Source organism: Balaenoptera ricei, chromosome 13 (genome assembly GCF_028023285.1).
Source record: "Balaenoptera ricei isolate mBalRic1 chromosome 13, mBalRic1.hap2, whole genome shotgun sequence".
In the NCBI taxonomy this organism is placed as follows: domain Eukaryota; kingdom Metazoa; phylum Chordata; class Mammalia; order Artiodactyla; family Balaenopteridae; genus Balaenoptera; species Balaenoptera ricei.
Window position 1 is genome coordinate 42066082 of NC_082651.1, and position 19824 is coordinate 42085905.

The 19824-nt window shown below is 46.1% G+C and overlaps 1 protein-coding gene across 1 annotated transcript; it reads left to right on the forward strand.

The window, feature by feature from the left end:
• The first annotated feature begins 4379 nt into the window (after nucleotides 1-4379).
• Nucleotides 4380-19502, forward strand: FIGLA (folliculogenesis specific bHLH transcription factor). Its single transcript, XM_059942835.1, has 5 exons — nucleotides 4380-4595; nucleotides 7238-7390; nucleotides 9000-9150; nucleotides 18769-18800; nucleotides 19437-19502. The coding sequence occupies exons 1-4, from the start codon at nucleotides 4395-4397 to the stop codon at nucleotides 18771-18773; spliced, it is 510 nt and encodes a 169-aa protein (XP_059798818.1). The 5' UTR covers nucleotides 4380-4394; the 3' UTR covers nucleotides 18774-18800; nucleotides 19437-19502.
• The last annotated feature ends 322 nt before the right edge of the window (nucleotides 19503-19824 follow it).

The window sequence follows — 19824 nt, forward strand, 5'->3', positions numbered from 1 at the left end:
AGCAGCTTCCTGGGGACACAGCCTGTGGGTCTGTTCCTCTTCTCCGCTGTTGGTGGAAAAATACTTCTGACCCACTGTTACCTCTGCTGAAGATGTGGCCAAGAAGTTAACCCCAGCTCATGCCCAGGGGGTGGAGGAGGAGCTCAAGGGAGGTGAGGTGTGGAGCACAGGGAGAGAGAAGGAGGGCCTGGGTGCTGGGGGACCAGGTTAGCCGGAGGCACAGGGCTGGGCCCAGAGCCCTTGGGATGGAGGCCGCTCAGACCTCGAGGAAAAAGGACTGCCACGGAGACGGCAAGCCTGAGTTCTAGGCTCAGCTCTGCCACTGACCAGCAGCATGACCTCGGCTAGGTACTCAACTTCTCTGGTGTTAATTTTCCCACTTGTACATCGGAGTAAAGTCTAAGTCCCAAGAATATGGTGAGATAAAATAATATATAGTATGTAATAAATAATATGTAATAATAATAATACACATTTCTGTGGAAATGAATACCAACATGAAATTGCCAGAGTGATTTGGATAGGCATTCTGGGCAATGCAAACATGTCCCTTTATAGTTTTTGATCCTTTTAAAATGTCATTTTTGCCTTCCCTTACTAAAGCTGGTTTTCACCACTCTCTCATGTCTTGACTGAGCTAAGGAGATTAAGGGAACTGTGTCTGAGCCACGATCTGGCTGGTGTGGTAGACGCTTCCAAGCACCCAGGATGGGTGTTCCCATCAGCCGGAGGGGGTGTTCTTCTCAGCTGGGTCCCAGGGTAACGAAGAGGCAAAGACTGATGAGGTGAACCTGCTGGGGCAATTTCTCTGTCTTGGGGTGGAAGATAAAGTGGACCGTCTCCCTGTCCTCACTCCCTTCTCCAGGGTGCCTTTCTGCATTGCAGAGGCAGGAAGGCCGAAGTTCCATTTCCCAGAACCCCTTGTACCCATGGCTCTGGATGCCAGTTAAGATGATTTAGTTAGGGCTTCCCTGGTGGCCCAGTGGTTAAGAATCTGCCTGCCCGCAGGGGACACAGGTTTGAGCCCTGGTCCGGGGAGATCCCACATGCCGCGGAGCAACGAAGCCCGTGCGCCACAACTACTGAGCCTGCGCTCTAGAGTCTGCGAGCCACAATACTGAGCCCACGTGCCACAACTACTGAAGCCCGCGCGCCTAGAGCCTGTGCTCCTCAACAAGAGAAGCCACCGCAATGAGAAGCCCGCGCACCGCAACGAAGAGTAGCCCCCGCTCGCTGCAACTAGAGAAAGCCTGCGTGCAGCAACGCAGACCCAACGCAGCCAAAAATAAATAAATAAATTTATTTTTTTAAAAAATGATTTAGTTAGAAACAGGTGTGTGAGATTACCAGCGTGGAAGTGAGGCAGAGCGCCCCTCCCTGTCCTACCACCTGTTCCCTGCGGACATGCCAGGGCATGGGAAATTGGGGTTTCTCTGCAGCAGTCTCCCGGGCCCCTCCCCCAGCTTCGGAGGCTTGAGTGGCAGCTGCAGGGGCAGGGGCTCCCTGCTGCTTTGGTGGTGTGTCCTTGGACTCAGAGCTCTTCCCGCTGATTGTGTAAGCGCCTTTATAAATCCCTGAATTCAACCCCTTGGCATCTGCTTGGAATACCCAGAAGAGTTTCTGACCCTAGAAGAGTTTTCTGGACCTTGACTGGTGCAAGCGGCCTGAGGACTTTGCTGCTGTGAAGGTGATCCCTGCCGGACACCAGCCACGGCAGAAGCCTCAAAGGGGACAGCTCCATTTTGGGAAATGACACCCAGGAGCGATGACGAAGGAGCAATGATTGGGAAAGAATCTAAATCCTTGAGTGACCATAGGAGCAGAGGTGCACTACTGACCTCCACGTTTCACACTGTTAAGAGGCGAGAGAAATAAACTTTTTGTTCATCAGGCCATTGCATTATTGCGTGACGGAAAGGTGTCGGCCCCTCAGCTCACACTGGTTTATGTAATTGCTCTCCCTCAGAACAGATGGCTCAGTTGAGGAATCAAACAGCCAAGGGGCCAGAAAATTATAGTTGGAGTTGACGGAGGGGAGCAGGTCTGAAAGAATAAAGTCTGGGTTTCTCACACTGGATTCCTGATGCACACCAGCTTGCCCACTCAAGCTTTCGGCAATAAAATAATGTCAATGATGTTCCTTTTGAGGCCCAAGGAAAGTTAAGTAAAGGGGTGAACCATCTCCATTTTAAGCTTCATCCCCACACACTTGGCTCTTGCTGCCTTCTCTCTGCCTGTCAGCAGACAGCACCAAATGAACTCAGAGCACATAAAGTTATTTTCCTTCTTTAAAAAATATATTTTAAAAATTACAAAAACAATTTCATGCTATGAAAATGCAAGCAATACAGAAGATGGGAGGCACAGATCAAACCTCCCCATTCCCAGGCCCACTGCTCAGGGGAACCCCAGTTAAGCATTTGGTGTGGCCTCTTCTTTTCCCCTTGCCCTGCCCTTGAAGGCTGTTGCCATGGAGATGGGGCTGAGGAGGTGGCTGATGTGGCTAGGAAATTAGTTATATGTGGGAACTGAGCAAATAAGTAACCAGAGTTAAGTTTCTCACTGTTGAAGAAGGGAATTACAGATAAGGAAGGGGAAACGAGAGAGAAACCTGAAGTATTGGATTGGAATTGGAGGTATTAGTGTGAACTCATGCTTTTTAAATATATCTGTCCATCTATATACAGAGATAGATACAGCTGTATGTGTGTGTATGCATACATCTATTTCCTGTCTGCAAAAAGAGCCTAGAAGTAATGACATCCCAAAAGGAATGAACAGCCAAACTTGGTTCCTAAATCCCATCTTCCAGTAAAAGGAGAATTGACCCACTTCAGGGCAGGGGCTAGGAGAATTCGAGATGAGCCTGGAACATGTTGTCTTTTTGGCACAAGTAAGTAAGTGCTCAAAGAATGAAGGGGTCATGTCAAAAGGACAGAGGAGCCAGCTTGAAGGGGCTCCCACAGGCCAAATCTGGGACAATATGAGCATTAAAATAAATCATATGAATGAATTACATCTTACTGAATAAAATAGAAATTCATGAGCTCACGCTGACATAACACAAGATGAATCAGTTACTGGGGAGAAGGGAGAGCTCTTCCTCAAAGGAGGATGCTGACCATTTGGCTGTTATCAGCGTGGTGGTTAATTCAGGCAGGAGTCAGTAATGGACGCTAAGGATATCTCCTCACAAAATATTTATCAATTAAGAGGAAAAGGGCTTCCCTGGTGGCGCAGTGGTTGAGAGTCTGCCTGCCAATGCAGGGGACACGGGTTCGAGCCCTGGTCTGGGAAGATCCCACATGCCGCGGAGCAACTGGGCCCGTGAGCCACAACTACTGAGCCTGCGCGTCTAGAGCCTGTGCTCTGCAACAAGAGAGGCCGCGATAGTGAGAGGCCCGCGCACCGCGATGAGGAGTGGCCCCCGCTTGCCGCAACTAGAGAAAGCCCTCGTACAGAAACGAAGACCCAACACAGCCATAAATTAATTAATTAATTAATTAATTAAAAATTTAAAAAAATGGTACCCATTCTCACAATTAAAAAAAAAAAAGAGGAATAAAAACAGACAATTTATGGTGAAGGAACCTGGCAGACACCACCTTGACTGGGTGATCAAAGTTAACATTGCCAGCGGTGGGACAGGTCAACATCACGCCTCCTGATGCGAGGCACTGAGAAAAGCTCAGCATCTTTCCTATGGAGTGCCTGCCAAGGGGGCAGGACCTGGGTCTGGACATGAGGAGACACTGGACAGACACAGGTTGAGGGACCTCCTCCACACTGAAAGGCTTCTGCTCTCTGAAACTGTCAAAGCCACGAAGACAGGACAAGACTAAGGGAACGCTTTAGAAAAAGAAAAATGAAAACGGGGATACACATAGAGAGAAAGGTAGTGGTGGAGCACATGTGAAAAAAGTTAAGTGGGAAATCTAGGTGAAGGGGATATAGGACCTTTTTGTTTCTGCTCTTGCAACTTTTATTTATTTCAAAATGAAACTGAAAAACGTTTTGTGTGTATCCATCAATTTTTCTCTGGTAAACGTATATAGGTTCGTATGTATATTTGCCTACACGTGTGTACACATGTCCAGACGCTCAGGTCCCAACTCAGATTGGCTGAGTCAGAATGTGGGGGACTGGTACCCGAGCAGGCGGATTTTTTAAAAACTCCCCAGGTGACTCCAGTGTGCAGCCGATTTGCGAGCCAGCGCTGTCATCCAGGCTTCACGGAAATCACCTGTGGGGCTTGTTAAACCGATCGTCCCGGAGCGGTTTCCCCAGAGCGGGCGGGGCAGGTACGCAGGCGCGCAGGGGGATGCCGGCCACGGCCCCGCGTGGCCCCAGGTGCCCGCGAGGCAAGGCCCGGCCTCCCACCCCCGCGCGCCGCCATGGACGCCGCGCCCGCGCTCCTGAGGGCCCCACCGGCCGAGGTGCTGGACGACGTGCTGCGGGAGCAGTTCGGGCCGTTGCCCCAGTTGGCCGCCATCTGCCGGCTCAAGCGGCTGCCGTCGGGCGGCTACTCGTCCACGGAGGACCTGCAGTTGGTGCTGGAGCGGCGGCGCGTGGCCAACGCCAAGGAGCGCGAGCGGGTGAGCGCCGGCCCCGCGAGGTCCCTGCCCCGGGACCCGGCCGCCTTCCTCCCGGCTCCCCCCAGACCCGCCACCCATTTCGGACACCTTCGGGGGCCCGGGGCGCCCACTCCCCGCCCGGGGGCCCGGGGCGACTTCGACCTCCCGAGGGCCGCTCGTGTTCGCCTCCACCCGCGCCGGGATGGCGCCTCACCTGCGACCCACCTGGACCGGTGCAGGAAGCGAGTCTGGGGAAGGCCGAGGGGGCCCCTGACCACTTCAGAAACGTCTCCCCTTGGCAGGCGCTTTAAACCCTCAGAGGAGGCAGTGCGCTTACGTCTCACTACCTCCTGCGCCGGGTGGGTGCTTGGGGTCCCCTTTTCCCAGCGCCCTGCCTCCAAGCACAAATAGGGCGAGGCACAGGGAGCCTGATGGAAGTTACTCTTTCCCTTACTTTAAACAAAGAATTTAAACAAAGCCTGGGTGTGCACCCAGACTCCCACTCGACCCCCTGGCGGGGGACAGAAAGTGGGTCTTTCCCACTCTGGCGGGTACGCGGTTAATCACCCGCGGGGATGGTTCCTCGGGCGAAGTCGGAGCGCCATCTACTGGTAGCTTTTAGTATTTCTACCTGAACTCGGGCCTCAGACTTGTGAGATTCCATCTCCTTCTGCCCGTTGCAGTCTTTGGGTTGAGCTGCTGCGGAGGCTACCGAGAGAGGGAAGGGCGAGCGCTGGAGGAGGGTGCGCGCACATTCCGGCCTGGGACTTGAGGAGGAAGTTCTGCTGGGGGCTGTTCCTGCACACTCCTGGGCCCTGTAGAAACGTAGCCCCAGACAATCAACTCGGAGCTTTGTTTGGGTACGGGTGAGAGGAGAAAGGACCAAGCAGGTGTAGAAGACTTAAGGGAAAGTTGGGAGCCCTTTATGATAACCCTGTGATCTGATGTGTTGATGTGGCTCTCATACGAGATTCTGATCCAATATTTTGCATTTTAAGTTGGGCTTTCCCCACCAGGAAGGAATTGCTTTCTGCAGAGAATGGGTCCTGGTGTTACCCACTATTTTAAAACTAATGACCTTAGTCTTCTTTATAATGTTGAAATTAGTACACCTGGAAGACAGAGACATGACTAAGTAGGGAACGGAAACACCCACAATGCAAATATAACTACCATGAACTATCATTCTTGTGTGTATCCTCCTAGTCTTTTTTCTACCTATCTTTGTGCATATTCATAATCTTACAAAATTGCGATGATCTAGTACATATCTTTGTATTTTTTTCACTTAACATTATCAAAAGCATTTCCTCATATTCTAAGCAGAACAGCTTTCGACTGCGTAGTCCAACATATAAATGGACCATTACTTATTCAGTCTCCTAGTGTTGGGCATATATGCTTTTTTGCAGCTTTTTACTGGTACATAGATCTATGCCCATGTCTGATAATTGCTTTAGAGCAAAACAGTAGAGGTGGAATTACTGGGGTATAAACAATCCTGTGACTTTTGATACAAGTTGCCCAATTGCTTTCTAGAAAAGTTTATTAATTTTTATCCCCTTTTGCAGGATATAGGACTGTTCCCTTTTTCCATCCCCAATGCTGGGTATGATAATCAAAACAAAAATGTTACCAACTTGGTAAATGAAAAATGGTATCTAATTTCTGTTTCAATTTATAGTGCTTTGATTATTAAAGTTTAATATTTTCATAAGTTTATTGAAACTTATGACCAATAAACTTATGAAATACATTATGACCAATAAACTTACGAAATACATTCACTGTATTCTGCTGTGAATGGGCTATGTCCTTTGCCCACTTTGATGTGGGGTAGGAGGGAGTTCTCAATATAAGTGAGTGAGTATATTGGCTTCATGGTGTTGTGGGAACCGGTTCTTCAAGGGCCTGTGTCCTCCAGGGTGGGTTGATCATCAGAATTCTAGGCCTTCAGAGCCAAGGAATTAGACCCTGGAGATGAAGGAAAAAAGGCTCTTCATTCTACTTTTCAAGTCTTGCCAACGTGCAGACTCTCTGGACTCTATATCATCAACTCCGTTGGGAAAGAGGTTGAAGAGTTGCTGGCACAGTACTTGAATAGACGAGTGTTTGTACAGTTTATTCATTATCGTTAGTGCAACTTATTGAGGACTTTCTGTGTGCCAGGAGGAAGTGTTTGGTGTGTAATTATGTCGCTTAATCACCACAAAAAAAGCTACACCACGACAAGGGGAGTATTTTCCACTTTGCAGGTAAACAGACCAAGGCTTGGCGATATGAAGTATCCTACACAGTTTTGTAAAGCTAAATGGTAGAGTTGGGTTTTAAACCCTGATGTACTGACTCAGAGCTTTTAACCACTACCCAGCCTGCCTCTACCTTGTAGTGGGGATGCTCTCAGAGGAAGAGAAGGAGGTCAGTGTGGACCTAGACACCCATCCCAGTCCATCCATCCCTGCTGCCAGGTTCATGCCACTCCCTCTCCCCTTGCCAGGAACTGTACTGCCAGTGGAGCGGTGGCTCTTCGGCACGAGCCTGCCTAGATTCCCCGCCCAGACAAGAGAGCTGTGGAAACGAGCCCTCACAACCGCCTTCCGTGGTTTGGGGAGATGCCTTACAAGTTAGCTTCCTGTGTGTCACTGTGCCTTTTTGCTTTCCAGATAAAAAATCTCAACCGTGGTTTTGCCAAACTGAAGACGCTGGTGCCATTTCTTCCCCAAAGCAGGAAGCCTAGCAAAGTTGATATCCTCAAAGGTGCAACTGAATACATACAAGTTCTCAGTGATGTTTTGGAAGGAGCCAAAGACTCTGAGGTAAAGGTTTAAGAAGTTAGAACAACGATACCCACTGTTTATTGAGCACTTTCTAGGTGCCAGGCAATTTATGTATCCGTTCTAGTTAGTTTATACAGTCCTTTGACCTATTTATGATCCTGGTTTTACTGAAGAAGAAGCCAAAATACAGGTAAAGTCCACACAGCTAAGAAATGTCAGAACTGGAGTCTGAATCCAGGTCTGTGCAAACTTTGGAGCCAAGTTCCTGACCATCAGTATCCTTACCTCCTGGTGCCGTCCAGGGCATCTAGCTCCGAACTGCTTAGCCTTTAATGGGACTTTGACAGCAGGGGCATGAGAGGAGTTTCCTTAAACCCTTCTCTATGGCAGTGCTTTCCTTCAGCAGGACACACATCAGACAGGACACAGAAAGGAAGAGGGATGTCCCTTGGGAGAGGCCCTCCCTGAGGGGCAACCCTGCCGGAGAGCTCACTGGTTTCCTGGTGATGCTGGTCTCATGGGGTTTTGTGACCATCCAGTGGGACGACACAAGTGAACCTGCTTTGTAAACTGTGAAGCACCATAATGTCACCACCATTATTGGGGCACGTAGCTCAGGGGTGTCCATCAGGCAGTGGAAGGTGTGGGCTGGTTTCATGGGTCATTCTATGGAGAGGCAAATTTAGAAGGCTTGAAAATGGGTTAGTCGTCAGAGGAGGTGAACTATGAAGAGAGAAAAGGCCTTAGAAATGAGCGCTAAAGGAGGAGCCATCAGAGAGGGGCAGGTGGAGAAGCAAAATGGGGTCCTACAATCAGGGAGGGGGCATCTTGGGAATCCGAGCGTGGGAAGTCGTCTGAGAAGCTGCAGGCGGGCCGCGAAGGCAACCAGAAGCAGCACGTGAGGTGTGGGCCAGGAGGGGGCTGGAAGTCACCTTGCTGTGGGTTGAGGGTATGTTGTTGGTAAACATCTGAAATCCAAGCAGAGGGAAGTGGCAGACTTCAAGTTCATTCAACTTGGAAGTCTGAGCCTGGAAAGAAGAATCAAAAGGATGGAAGAACAACAGTTGTTAGATCAATGAAGGCCTTTTCTAATTAGCTATGTGATCCTGTTTAGGGACAAAAGAGGACAGACAGTAGAGAGAAGAGAAAGGTACTCATTCTAGGAACTTAGGGCAGAAATAGCCCAGTGTATAATGGTGCTTTTTAGTTTCTTCCTCTTGTCTGCTAGTCCTACTTAGGTGACTACTGGGAGGATACATTTTGCAGTGGTGGGATTGGATTGTCCTATTGGCCAAACTGGATGCTGGGTTGTGGCATGGTCGTAATACCTGGACAGGTGCAGGTGGCTGCCTTAGTTTTTCCTCGCGTGTGAATTGTCTAACAGAAGAGCTTTGTTTTGTGCTGCATTCATTATAAAATATAGAATCTGTCCCATGCTATAATCTTTTTAATGCAGTTGCCAATCACACAACATTTTAAGGTTATAGGAGAACAAAATACAGTCTGTTGAGCAATGATTTTCTTTCCATAATAACTTAAGCATTGCCCTCATTACTTAAATAAAATTTCGTACATTAGAACTTTGAAATATATTGATTTAAATCTTTAAAATCTGTCATACTGTTTGACAACTAAATATGCTTTCTAGAAACAAGACCCAGATCATCAGAACTATAGCAACAATACTTCTGAACCACATATGTCCTTGGCTAGAGAGCTATCGAGAAATATACCACACTCCGGTTGTGCTGTGGGCTTGAAGAATGAGGAGGAAGGGTCCTGGGCAGATGGCGGCAATGGTGAGTCGGCACACACTTGTCGCCAGGGGGCGATGTCTACAATGGGAGTTATCTCTCCAGCCAGGAGTCTGGTGAAGTGTTTCTTCTTAGATAGTCATGTTGATGTCCAAAAACTCATAATGCATCCCTTGGGCATGAGGTATTTTCCATGTTAAAACATGATTGAAACAAGATCATTGTGTGAAAGCACCTAGGTGGGGGGGTGAGTTTGCTAGTTTGAAAGGTCTGTTATTATGTTCCCAAGTTAATTGGAAAGCTGCTCAAGGGGAAGGTAACTCCTCCAGAATCACCCAATACAGACCTAAGCTTAATTTTTTACGACCCTAATTAATACATCAAAAGGTTTTCCGGATTCTGAGGTCTCCAGAAAAAGAAATAACTAGCTTGCCCTCCATAAAGCTGCATGGTGATCCCATGTACACACACACTCACTCACACACATGTGCACTCACACACGCGCATTTGTTTTTAAATTGGCCTTGTTGGAAGACAGAGTTTTCTAAGTAATAACAAAGGAATTTATTGTAACATTATCACTTATTACCTTGCCAAACTAAGGAAGCCATTGGAAGGAGCAGCCTGCTTCTCCAAGTCTAGAAAGTGGACGTTTTGCTCTTGCTGTGTCTCAGTGTTACACAAACAAGACCCCTTGTTCCATCCTACAACACGATTGCTACTGAAACAAGAAAGGCTTGCAGGAGTCTGGAACTAAGCAAGTTGCTTAGCGTGGTATAAGGAACAGTGGGGGCCGTGGAGTAACAAATGATGGGTGGTGGTGGGAGGTGGTTTAGAAGAGCAGTTGAGTGCAGGCTCTGGAGACAGAATGCTGACGTTCAAACCCTGGTTTTACCACTTGTTTGCTGTGTGACCTTGAGTGAGCTACTAGAATTTTCCAACCGTCAGTTTCCCCATCTGTAGAATGGGAATGATAATTGTACCTACATAAGGTAACTGTGAGGTTCAAATGACATCATGTCAGCAGAGTGTCTAGCATAGTACCTGGCACGTCAGTGTTCACTTGGACTTTATTAAGTCTGCTTGCCACACCATGAGCAATCAGTATTTTTTTTTTTTAACATCTTTATTGGAGTATAATTGCTTTACAATTGTGTGTTAGTTTCTGCTTTATAGCAAAGTGAACCAGCTCTACATATATCCCCATATCTCTTCCCTCTCATGTCTCCCTCCCTCCCACCCTCCCTATCCCACCCCTCTAGGTGGTCACAAAGCACTGAGCTGATCTCCCTGTGCTATGTGGCTGCTTCCCACTAGCTATCGGTTTTACACTTGGTAGTGTATATATGTCCATGCCCCTCTCTCACTTTGTCCTGGCTTACCCTTCCCCCTCCGCACGTCCTCAAGTCCATTCTCTAGTAGGTCTGCGTCTTTATTCCCGTCCTGCCCCTAGGTTCTTCATGACCATTTTTTTTTTTTTTTTTTTAGATCCCATATATATGTGTTAGCATACGGTACTTGTTTTTCTCTTTCTGAAGCAATCAGTATTGATTGGTGAGCAATCAACAACGGGCCCCAGGCATTGTCATTCTGTTTGCAACAAGCGGTCTGGGTTTTCTCACTTGGCTCTTACCAATGCTCCACCGTGGTTTGAGGTCTTACAGGCTCTCTGCTGACTGGCTGGCCTTGTTTCTGATTTGATTACTGTTTTCTAAGGATCCCACTTGTGCACATGCTCAGTCTAGATTTTCCAGTTCCGGCCACTTGAGATTTAAAACTTCGCTCTCCAGTCAACTCTTAGGATACAGAATTCCTATTCTATTACATGAGCTGACAGGGAATGACTGAGATCAAAGAGTGAAAGTGAAAAGGAAAAGAGTGAACTGAACCTTGAACCTGACTGTCTAAGTTAGTAATGGTAATGCTTCCCCAAATGTGGTTTTAGTGTGTTAGATATTAAGGCAAGAATCTTGCTTGCATTTAATCCTCACTGGTCCCTATCAGGTAGGCATCACCATGTCATTCTCACAGTCAGGTGCCTGGCTAGTCCCTCCAGCCAGTCCCCTTGGGCCTGGTACAGAGCAGGCCTATGCCAGCATCAAGGATGTACAACGGGAAGTCCTGCTTTTCCAAGGATAATTGATCATGGAATTTACCAATTTATGGTAAATTGATTTAAAGTGGGGACTATCATTTTCTAGTAAGAAACAGGAAAGTTCTGGCTGGAAAGTTTTTAAAAAGGGAACACAACACTCAATTTTTAGTCTTTTAGCTAACCACGTCTAAGTTGTTAATTGGAAGAGTGTGCTAATTCTTAGAATGAACAAAGAATCACGTATTTGAGATTTTTTATGTATGTGTATAACTTCTGTCAAATGTGACTTCCAAGGCCTGAATGTAAATAGTGCCAGTTTTTGCAGAAGGATTTTAGGATTTCATCAGTTTTGTCAGGGGTTTCTCATTCTTTGACATTCAGATCATTCATTTACAAAATTAAAAACATTTATTCTGAAAAAAATCAACTTAAGAAAAGTTGCAAGTATAGTACAAAGAACTTTTTCCCTGACCCATTTGAGAGTAATTTGCCAACCTGATGGCCATCACCCCTAATGACTTCAGCGTGCATTTCCTTCAAATGGGAAATGGGGACGTTCACCTGTATGACCACAGTGCAGCCATTAAATCAGGAGATTATGTGGCTTTACAGTCATGTAATCCTCAGGTCCCATTCAAGTATCACCAACAGTCTTGAAATGCCCTTTCTAGCAAAAGGACCCAGCTAAGAATCATGCATTGCATTTAGTTGTCCCTTCCCTTTTCCCTCCTTTTACCTGGAAAAATTCTTTGGTCTTTAGGTAATTTTTATGACCTGGACACATCTGAAGATTACAGGCCAGTTGTTTTGTAGAATGTTTCTTGATTCAGTCTTGTCTATTTCCTCCTGATTAGATTCAGATATGCATCTTTGGCAGCAATATGGAAATGATGCGGTTTTCTACTCATTGCATCCTATCAAAGGGGGGCAGATTTTGATTTGTCCCATTACTAAGGATATTCACTTTGATCATGTGCTTAACGTAGTGATTTCCAGGCCTTTCCACTTCAAAGTTAGCCCTTTTCTTTTGTAATTAATCTGTATTTTGTGCGAAGGTGCTTTGAAATTATCTAGATATCTCATTATTCATCAAACATTCTATTTTTTTTCTTAAAGTGATATCTGTTGTCTTATTTTATTTTTTTAATATTTATTTATTTATTTATTTGGCTTCGCCTGGTCTTAGTTGCGGCACGCGGGATCTTTTAGTTGCACCATGTGGGATCTAGTTCCCTGAACAGGGATTGAACCCAGGTCCCCTGCATTGGGAGTGCAGAGTCTTAGCCACTGGACCACCAGGGAAGCCCCATCAAACATTCTATTAAACTTTTTATTTTGCGACTGAGAAGTCCCATATGCCTTTAACTCAGTCTCCCCCCATGGCTGCGTCTTATGTAACTATAGTACAATATCAAAACCAGAAAGTCGATATTGGTACTATGTGTGTATAGTTCCATGTCATTTTATCGCATGTGTAGTTTTGTGGAACCATCACCGTAAAGCTGTCCCACATGCTACCCTTTATAGTCACACCCACCCACTGCCCCTACTCCTCCACTCTCCCTAACCCCTGCAACCACTACTGTGGTCTCCATCTCTCTAACTTATCATTTTCAGAATTTTGTATAAGTGGAATCATACAGTGCATAATCTCTAGAGACTGGCCTATTTTAAACTCAGCACAATGTGCTTTATTTATTTATTTATTTTTCACAATGTGTTTTAAATCATCCAAGTTATTGTATCAGTAGTCTGTTCTGCCTTTTTATTGGTATTAGTTCATGGGATGGATGTGCCACAGTTTAATTATTATTGTAAAACATTTTGGTTGTTTCTATATTCATTTTTTAATATTACAGACGTGTGGTTTTCCATTCAGTGGATTATTACATCATCATATAATATCATGACTTATTTTGTTACTCAAACTGTCCTCATTGTGGCCAGTGACAGCCCTTGTAAGTGGGCTGCCTTTCCACTTGAATGTCACCGTCATTCTTTGATCACTTCCTTTCTGGCAGAAGATGGTCCAAGCTCACACATCTTATACTTTTCCAGCCTTGGAATCACTTTCATCAAGGACCTCCAGTGGGTAACTCACCCCCCATCTCCGTACCATCTCCTCCTTGCATGGCGGTTCTCCTTACCCCTCTTGGGCTTTAGTACCTGTAGTTGGTTTGTTAGAGGTGCCGTAAAAAAGTACACAGACTGAGTGGCTTAAACAGCAGAAATTTATTTCTCACAGTTCTGGAGGCTGGAAATCTAACATCAAGGTGTTGGCAAGTTTGGTTTCTTCTGAGGCCTCTCTCCTTGGCTTGCAGATGGCCTTTCCTGGGTGTGTGCTTGCCCTGGTGTCTCTCCTTTATGAGTCCAAATTTCCTCCTCTTATAAGGACACCAGTCAGATTGGATTAGGGCCCACCCTAATGGCCTCATTTTAACTTAATCACCTCTTTAAGGGTCCTAACTCCAAATACAGTCACAGGTACTGGGGGTTAGGACTTCCATATGCATTTTGGGGACCACAGTTCAGCCCATAACAGCAACCATGACAGGCTGCCCCTCCATGATGACCCCCTCTAGGATGGATCAAGGTAAAGGGGCCAAGGAAACAAAGCTCAGACTGGTCTCTATTTGCCAAACAATCGTCATAAGGGGTCATTCCCATTTATTTGAAGGGCAACTACATAGGGTTTCAGGATCTGGCCAGATACCTTAACTGGAGACCTGGGGACAGCCGATGTGGCTCATTGGACTGAAATGCTCATATACAGAGGGGCTCAGGATTTGGGATGCAGGTCCCCTCCAGCTTCAGTTTGCAGGAATGGCACCCTTCTTCCTGCTCTTGGAGAGGATCTCTGAGGAGTGGAATCTGGTGCTGGTAGAGATGGGCATTTGGAGGGACTTGGGGGTGTGGTCAGAAAAGGCTGTGCAAGATCAACAACATTCCTGAGAGGCAAAATCCCCAGTGAAGCACATAAGAATCTGCTGATGGCAGGAGGGGAGATGAACTGCTCGGGCCAGAGCAGGTTCGCTTGGGGACTGAATCAGCAAATAAGTGTGTGCGTGGATGGAGAGGACATGGGCCAGCCATGCATCTGGCCTCGGTAGGGATAGGGATTAATGTCAAGGTCCAGGGAGGCTTGTTTAAAATTGGACTTTCAAGGTGTAGGATTTTGTTCCTTTGGGATTAGACATTACTGGGTGGAAGATGTTCACTAACCCACCATTGTTTATTCCTTCTATTTGTCACCGGTGGCTATGGCTTGGGCATTTCACATCATGCAAGGCTCTGAATTTTGCTCAGAGTTGCCTGTAATCCTGTAGAGACTGTGTCCCTGGACAAAGACCACCCTCAGTGTTGAAGTGAGATGCCAACTGTGCTGGGGTCAGAGAAGCTCTGGAAAGGGTTACATGCATGAATGTAAGTGCCTATTATGGGACCTGGATGTGCCGCCATTATACACTTCTAAATTTTGGCCTGTCATAGGAGCGTTCCGTGGAAAGAGTTTCTGAGAGAAGGAAGCCTGGTGGGTGGTAGATTTCCTCGACCCCTCCTCTTCAGGTTGTGGTCATCTGTGTGTGAAATTAACCACTGGGGACATTTCTTCTAATAGCAATTTAAGCTCTGAAATGAGATGGTCTGGCTAGTTGGGATGAATTTATTAGCATCCTGAGAAAGCCCTAAAGCATCTATGTTCTGTCTTCCATCTCACGTTTCCCCCAGGTAGTGGCTATGTGTGATAGCAAAAATTCCACTATAGTATTGTGTGTGTGTGTGTGTGTGTGTGTGTGTGGCGGGGCCAGGGGTAGGTCTAGGCTTTTCCTTGGGAAGCACTTTTATCTGCCCCAGTATTTACTTGTGGCCTAGTGGGCATATTCTCATGAGTTTTAAAAAATTGAACTTCCCTTTTGATGGGGTAGGTGCTCTTTGGTTTGTCAGTCCCCGCCCCCTCTTACTGCGTCTCCAGCGTAGGCATTTAATTTTGCAGTACTGGGCCAAGGGCACTGGGCACAGAGGGAAGGCCGCACGAGTGGCTGCATTTGGCTCTGGGATGTTATTGTTTTCTAAACTTTGGGGGTTTAGGGGTTGGTGCTCTGATGGTATGAATGCTGGTCGTTCTGTCTGGAACTCTGGTAAGGTGAGATGTGGGGCATGCAGGACAGGATCCATCTAACTTTGGAGTAATGCCACCTCTGGTGGAGTGTTCCCCAGGCTACAGCTACTTAGGAAGAGATCCAACCAGCACCCAAGGAAGACTCTTAAGGCCCAATCTGATCAAGTAAGAAGAAAATGTTACAGGGAATCCTTATTTCTTTGTGAAAATAAGAGAGGGAGATTTCTTCTGTTGTAACTCAGATTTTTCTATGGGGACAGAAGATTGAATCAATCATGGAAGTGGGGTTTGTCTGTGTGTGTGTGTACACGTGTGAGCGTGTGTGACGTGAAGCTTGGTGTGTCTGAGGAGCTCTCTATGTGGTATGTGCTCCTGAGTCTGTCAGTGAGCTGAGCGTCATTGGAGAAAGCCAGTAATTGCCATTTGTCTGACATATAATGGGTCTGGTGATTAAATAAATTGAAGTTAGTTCTCTTCTATTCTTGTGGACTTTTTGAGGGATTATTTATATGAGTTTTATGAAAGATCCATCTCATTGGTCCCATATGAACAAGGAAGAAAATGGCAAGAATTGGATGGAAGGATCTCTCAAAGACCCTTCTCTGAGAGGGTCCTTAGAGGCAGGACTTCTCTGATGTGCTGTGGGACCTCCCTGGAGACAGACAGCTCCTTTGGGTCAGCAGAAAACCACCAAATGCTCGGACCACATAAGCCCGCCCCTGAGGGAGGTCAGTGTATCCTCCCACCCGCCACCTTCTCCCCTGTTCTAATTCCGGGGCTATCCAGAGCAGATCAGGGATAAAATGTACGCCAAAGACACAGTATTAAAGGTAGATCTTTTAGTGGGAGGGTAAAGGGATTAGAAATACAACTCAATTATTTTTCAGAACTCTCCCGGTCCTCTTTGGATCGCTCTCTTCCTTTTTGGAAGATTTTTCCCTCCAGGAGTTGTCCTTCCAGTACCTCTGGTGTAGAAGACAGGGCTGGGGCACCTGCCTCATTGGGGTTGCTCTGAGGTGAGAGGCACCGAGGGGCAAAGTCCCCCTGCATCATGCTATTTGGGCCAGGTCCCCAGGAGAGGAGACAGACCACATGGGGCTTTGTGGCCAAAGCCCTGCTCAGAATGAGCTTCCTTTGCTGTAAGATCATCTGTATGGCTTTCCTTCCGGACAGGAGGCAGCGAGGCTGTGGCCACAAGGCTGGATTCTGATCTCTGGGTCCTGGCTGGACTTTCACACACTGAAGCAGTATTAACAATGAGAGCACAGTTTAGATGGGAAGAAATGCCACTTTACTTTTTACACTGTTCTCCACTCGTTCTTGAGAACCCATTATGACGCAGATGGTGGGAGAACTCTTTATCTTGCCCCGTTAAGGCCTATCTTCTTCGAGTAAAGCCGAGTCAGTTCAGCGTTCAGAATATTCCCTGTGGGGCTCCTTTGCCTCCTACGTGATCTCCCTCCTCCCTCTGCCCCTCCTCCGGTACCGTGAGAGATGCACACGCCGGAGGCTGCGGTGGGGGCCTCGTGTGCTGCCCCACCTCTGGCCCAGCTAGTTCTCTGGCCCCTGATCTTGGGTGTGGTTGAGCTGACATCTGCTCTGGGTGTCCATGGCCCCCTGTGGCTTCTTTTGTCTAAGCCACACCATTCAGAACCCAGGCCTCTTCTCGTATCCCTAGCCTTCCCGCCCCAGATGGGCTATACGGCTGCCCTCAGGCGCACGTTCCTAAAGATGTCTCTCAGCCAGTGCTCACCAGCTCCTCTGAGAGACTATATCCCGAGAAGTGGGTGCCGATCCTTGCTTTCCTCAGATTCTACTTTGCCTTTCTTGGGTTCTGTTACCTTTGGAACTCTCCCCAATCCCCTGGTCAGGGCCAGGATGGCACGGTACAGGACCCTTCCCAGGGGTCAGGCAGCTTCTACACACTGGTCCACCCTCTCTGAGTAACCACTTCCCGCTGTTTCAATCTCATCTCCGTCTCGGTTGTGGTAGGCCTTCTGCTGTCATATCTTGCCTCCTCCCTGCACCACGAGCACCCCATGAACAGCCATCTGAGCTCTGCCCACCAGAGCTCTCTCTTTCAACAAAGTTGCCCTCTTTCAAATGAGAGTCTTGCTTTTCAGACTGTTGTTAAGCTTGGAAATGAACTCTGAGGACTTCTGGTCGGTATCTATCCATCCCTTCCCTCCCCGTCACTCTACCCTCCAGCCTTGACTCAGTGGGTGGAGGGAAGGGTACACTGGATAGTATGTCAGATTATCCAGCTACACAACCAACAGCAGGAGTACACCCACCTTATTAAAGTTGCTGAACTGCAGGCTGGGTTTCTCTTCCTCAGACGCCCTTCTTCTTGGACCTTCAACTCCTTGACTTAGATGAGGCCAACATTTTTAAGTGAACTGTGAGAATAAGACAACATCAATAAACTTCAAGTTTTTGTATTCCGATACTTAAATATTACAATCCTGGAATTTCCCAGCTAACTTAAAAAAAAAAAGGAACTAAGACAACAATCTGTAATACACTGGACTATAGGCTGATAAGATGAAATTATCCTTTAACCTTCTAGGTAAACACAGCAATACGTGAATTGTCTTCTAGGTTTAGAACATTCTGGTTGTGTAAAAAGTTTAAAAATTTTTAAATGAAACTTCTAAAGCTAAATTTGAACTCAAAAAAAGGAAGCTTGATGACATGTATTGCGGAAAGACTTGTTCAAGATCAGAAAAAATAGATATTGATACTTATTTTGTGCCAGGCACTATTCCTGGCAGTTTATACGTAATAACCTATTTAATTTTCATAACTGTCCTGTGACGTACAAACAATTATGCCCATTGTACATGTCAGGAAACTAAGGAATGAAGTTAAGTAACTGGCCCAACATCCAGTGCGTGGATGAAGGGTTGGGCATGGGAGATGTGGGGAAATAGTGTTAAACCTTTTAATGGTCTTTCATTCTAACAAAGCTCACCCTTGAAATGTAAATGAGTGGACTAGGAAGTAAATAAATGTTTTTTAAAGCTAAATTAAAGCATTTGATTGCAGTATTTCATATTAATATACATCCGGGTTTCAATTTCTGAAGTGCCTGACCATGATTTGAATGACTTTATTTTTTTAACTCATGGATTTAAGTTGAGATTTCAGAAAATTGAGAAGCCCAAGGTGATCTTACCATCTTAAAAAAGCCACAGATGGAAATCTACTAATATGCTGGCAAAATTTTTTCCTATACAACTGAATTAAGAAATTATCATAAGGTGTATAACATTGTATGTTGTTTTCTTATTCTATCATTGGCATGTTTAGAGGTTATTATATAGTCTTTATAACAAGTTTTAATGGTTCATTAAATGGGGCAATTTTCTAATTGTTGGACATTTGTTTTCAATTTTTTGTTCTCAACCTGATGCGTTTAGCTCTTTTTTGTATTTCATTTTGTTTTTAGGATAGATTCCCAGAAGTAGAACTGAGTCACAGGTAGGTACAATCTGTGACTTGGTGCCAATTTTTTTTTAAAAATAAATTTATTTACTTATTTATTTATTTTTGGCTGCACTGGGTCTTTGTTGCTGCACGCAGGCTTTCTCTAGTTGCAGCAAGCAGGGGCTACTCTTCGTTGCGGTGCACAGGATTCTCATTGCGGTGGCTTCTCTTGTTGCGGAGCATGGGCTGTAGGCATGCGGGCTTCAGTAGTCGTGGCTCACGGGCTCTAGAGCGCAGCCTCAGTAGTTGTGGCATGCAGGCTCAGTAGCTGTGGCTTGCGGGCTCTAGAGCGCAGGCTCAGTAGTTTTGGCGCATGGGCTTAGTTGCTCCACAGCATGTGGGATCTTCCCGGACCAGGGCTCGAACCCATTGTCCCCTGCATTGTCAGGCGGATTCTTAATCACTGCGCCACCAGGGAAGTCCCACTTGGTGCCAATTTGTAATACTAACAGCTACGTAAGAGTGCCAAGCCCTTCATATCCTTACCAACAATGAGATCTATTAAAATGATAGAATTGTAATGGGCAAAAAATGGTATCTTTAAATTTAAACATCTTTGATTATTAATTAATTTTTGTTTGTTTTTAAACTGTCTGTTAGCCATTTACAATGGGCTCTCTTCTGTTTCAGGTTCCCTCAAGTATGAAAAGTGAAAAGGCTGGCCCAGGGCTATCTTCTACAAACAAATAAATGCAGTCTTGAAAGTTTTAGAGTCTCTTTAAAAAAAAAAAAATTGTCATAATTCAAAGTTTAACAATTACCCTTTAAATGGCCTTGCCTGTCACAAATTTACTTGACTCTACTTTCTCAATTTCATGCACCCAGCTAGGGCCATATGGCACCTTCGTGCAAGCTCAAGCAGCTTGAGCACAGAGACAGTCATTGTTATAACGACTGCTCACAAAGACTTAGCACTTCATAAGTGGAACTCTTCTCCATACTTTACATATGTTAATTTGTTCTCATAACAGTCCTGCAAGATAGGCACAATGATCCTTGCTTTACAGATGGAGAAACT

Excerpts from the sequence above, each read along its gene's own strand:
- FIGLA (XM_059942835.1), top strand. The coding sequence starts at position 4,395 with ATGGACGCCGCGCCCGCGCTCCTGAGGGCCCCACCGGCCGAGGTGCTG. Across the intron at positions 4,596-7,237 it reads ACGCCAAGGAGCGCGAGCGG|ATAAAAAATCTCAACCGTGG; the intron begins GTGAGCGCCGGC and ends TTTGCTTTCCAG. Across the intron at positions 7,391-8,999 it reads AAGGAGCCAAAGACTCTGAG|AAACAAGACCCAGATCATCA; the intron begins GTAAAGGTTTAA and ends TATGCTTTCTAG.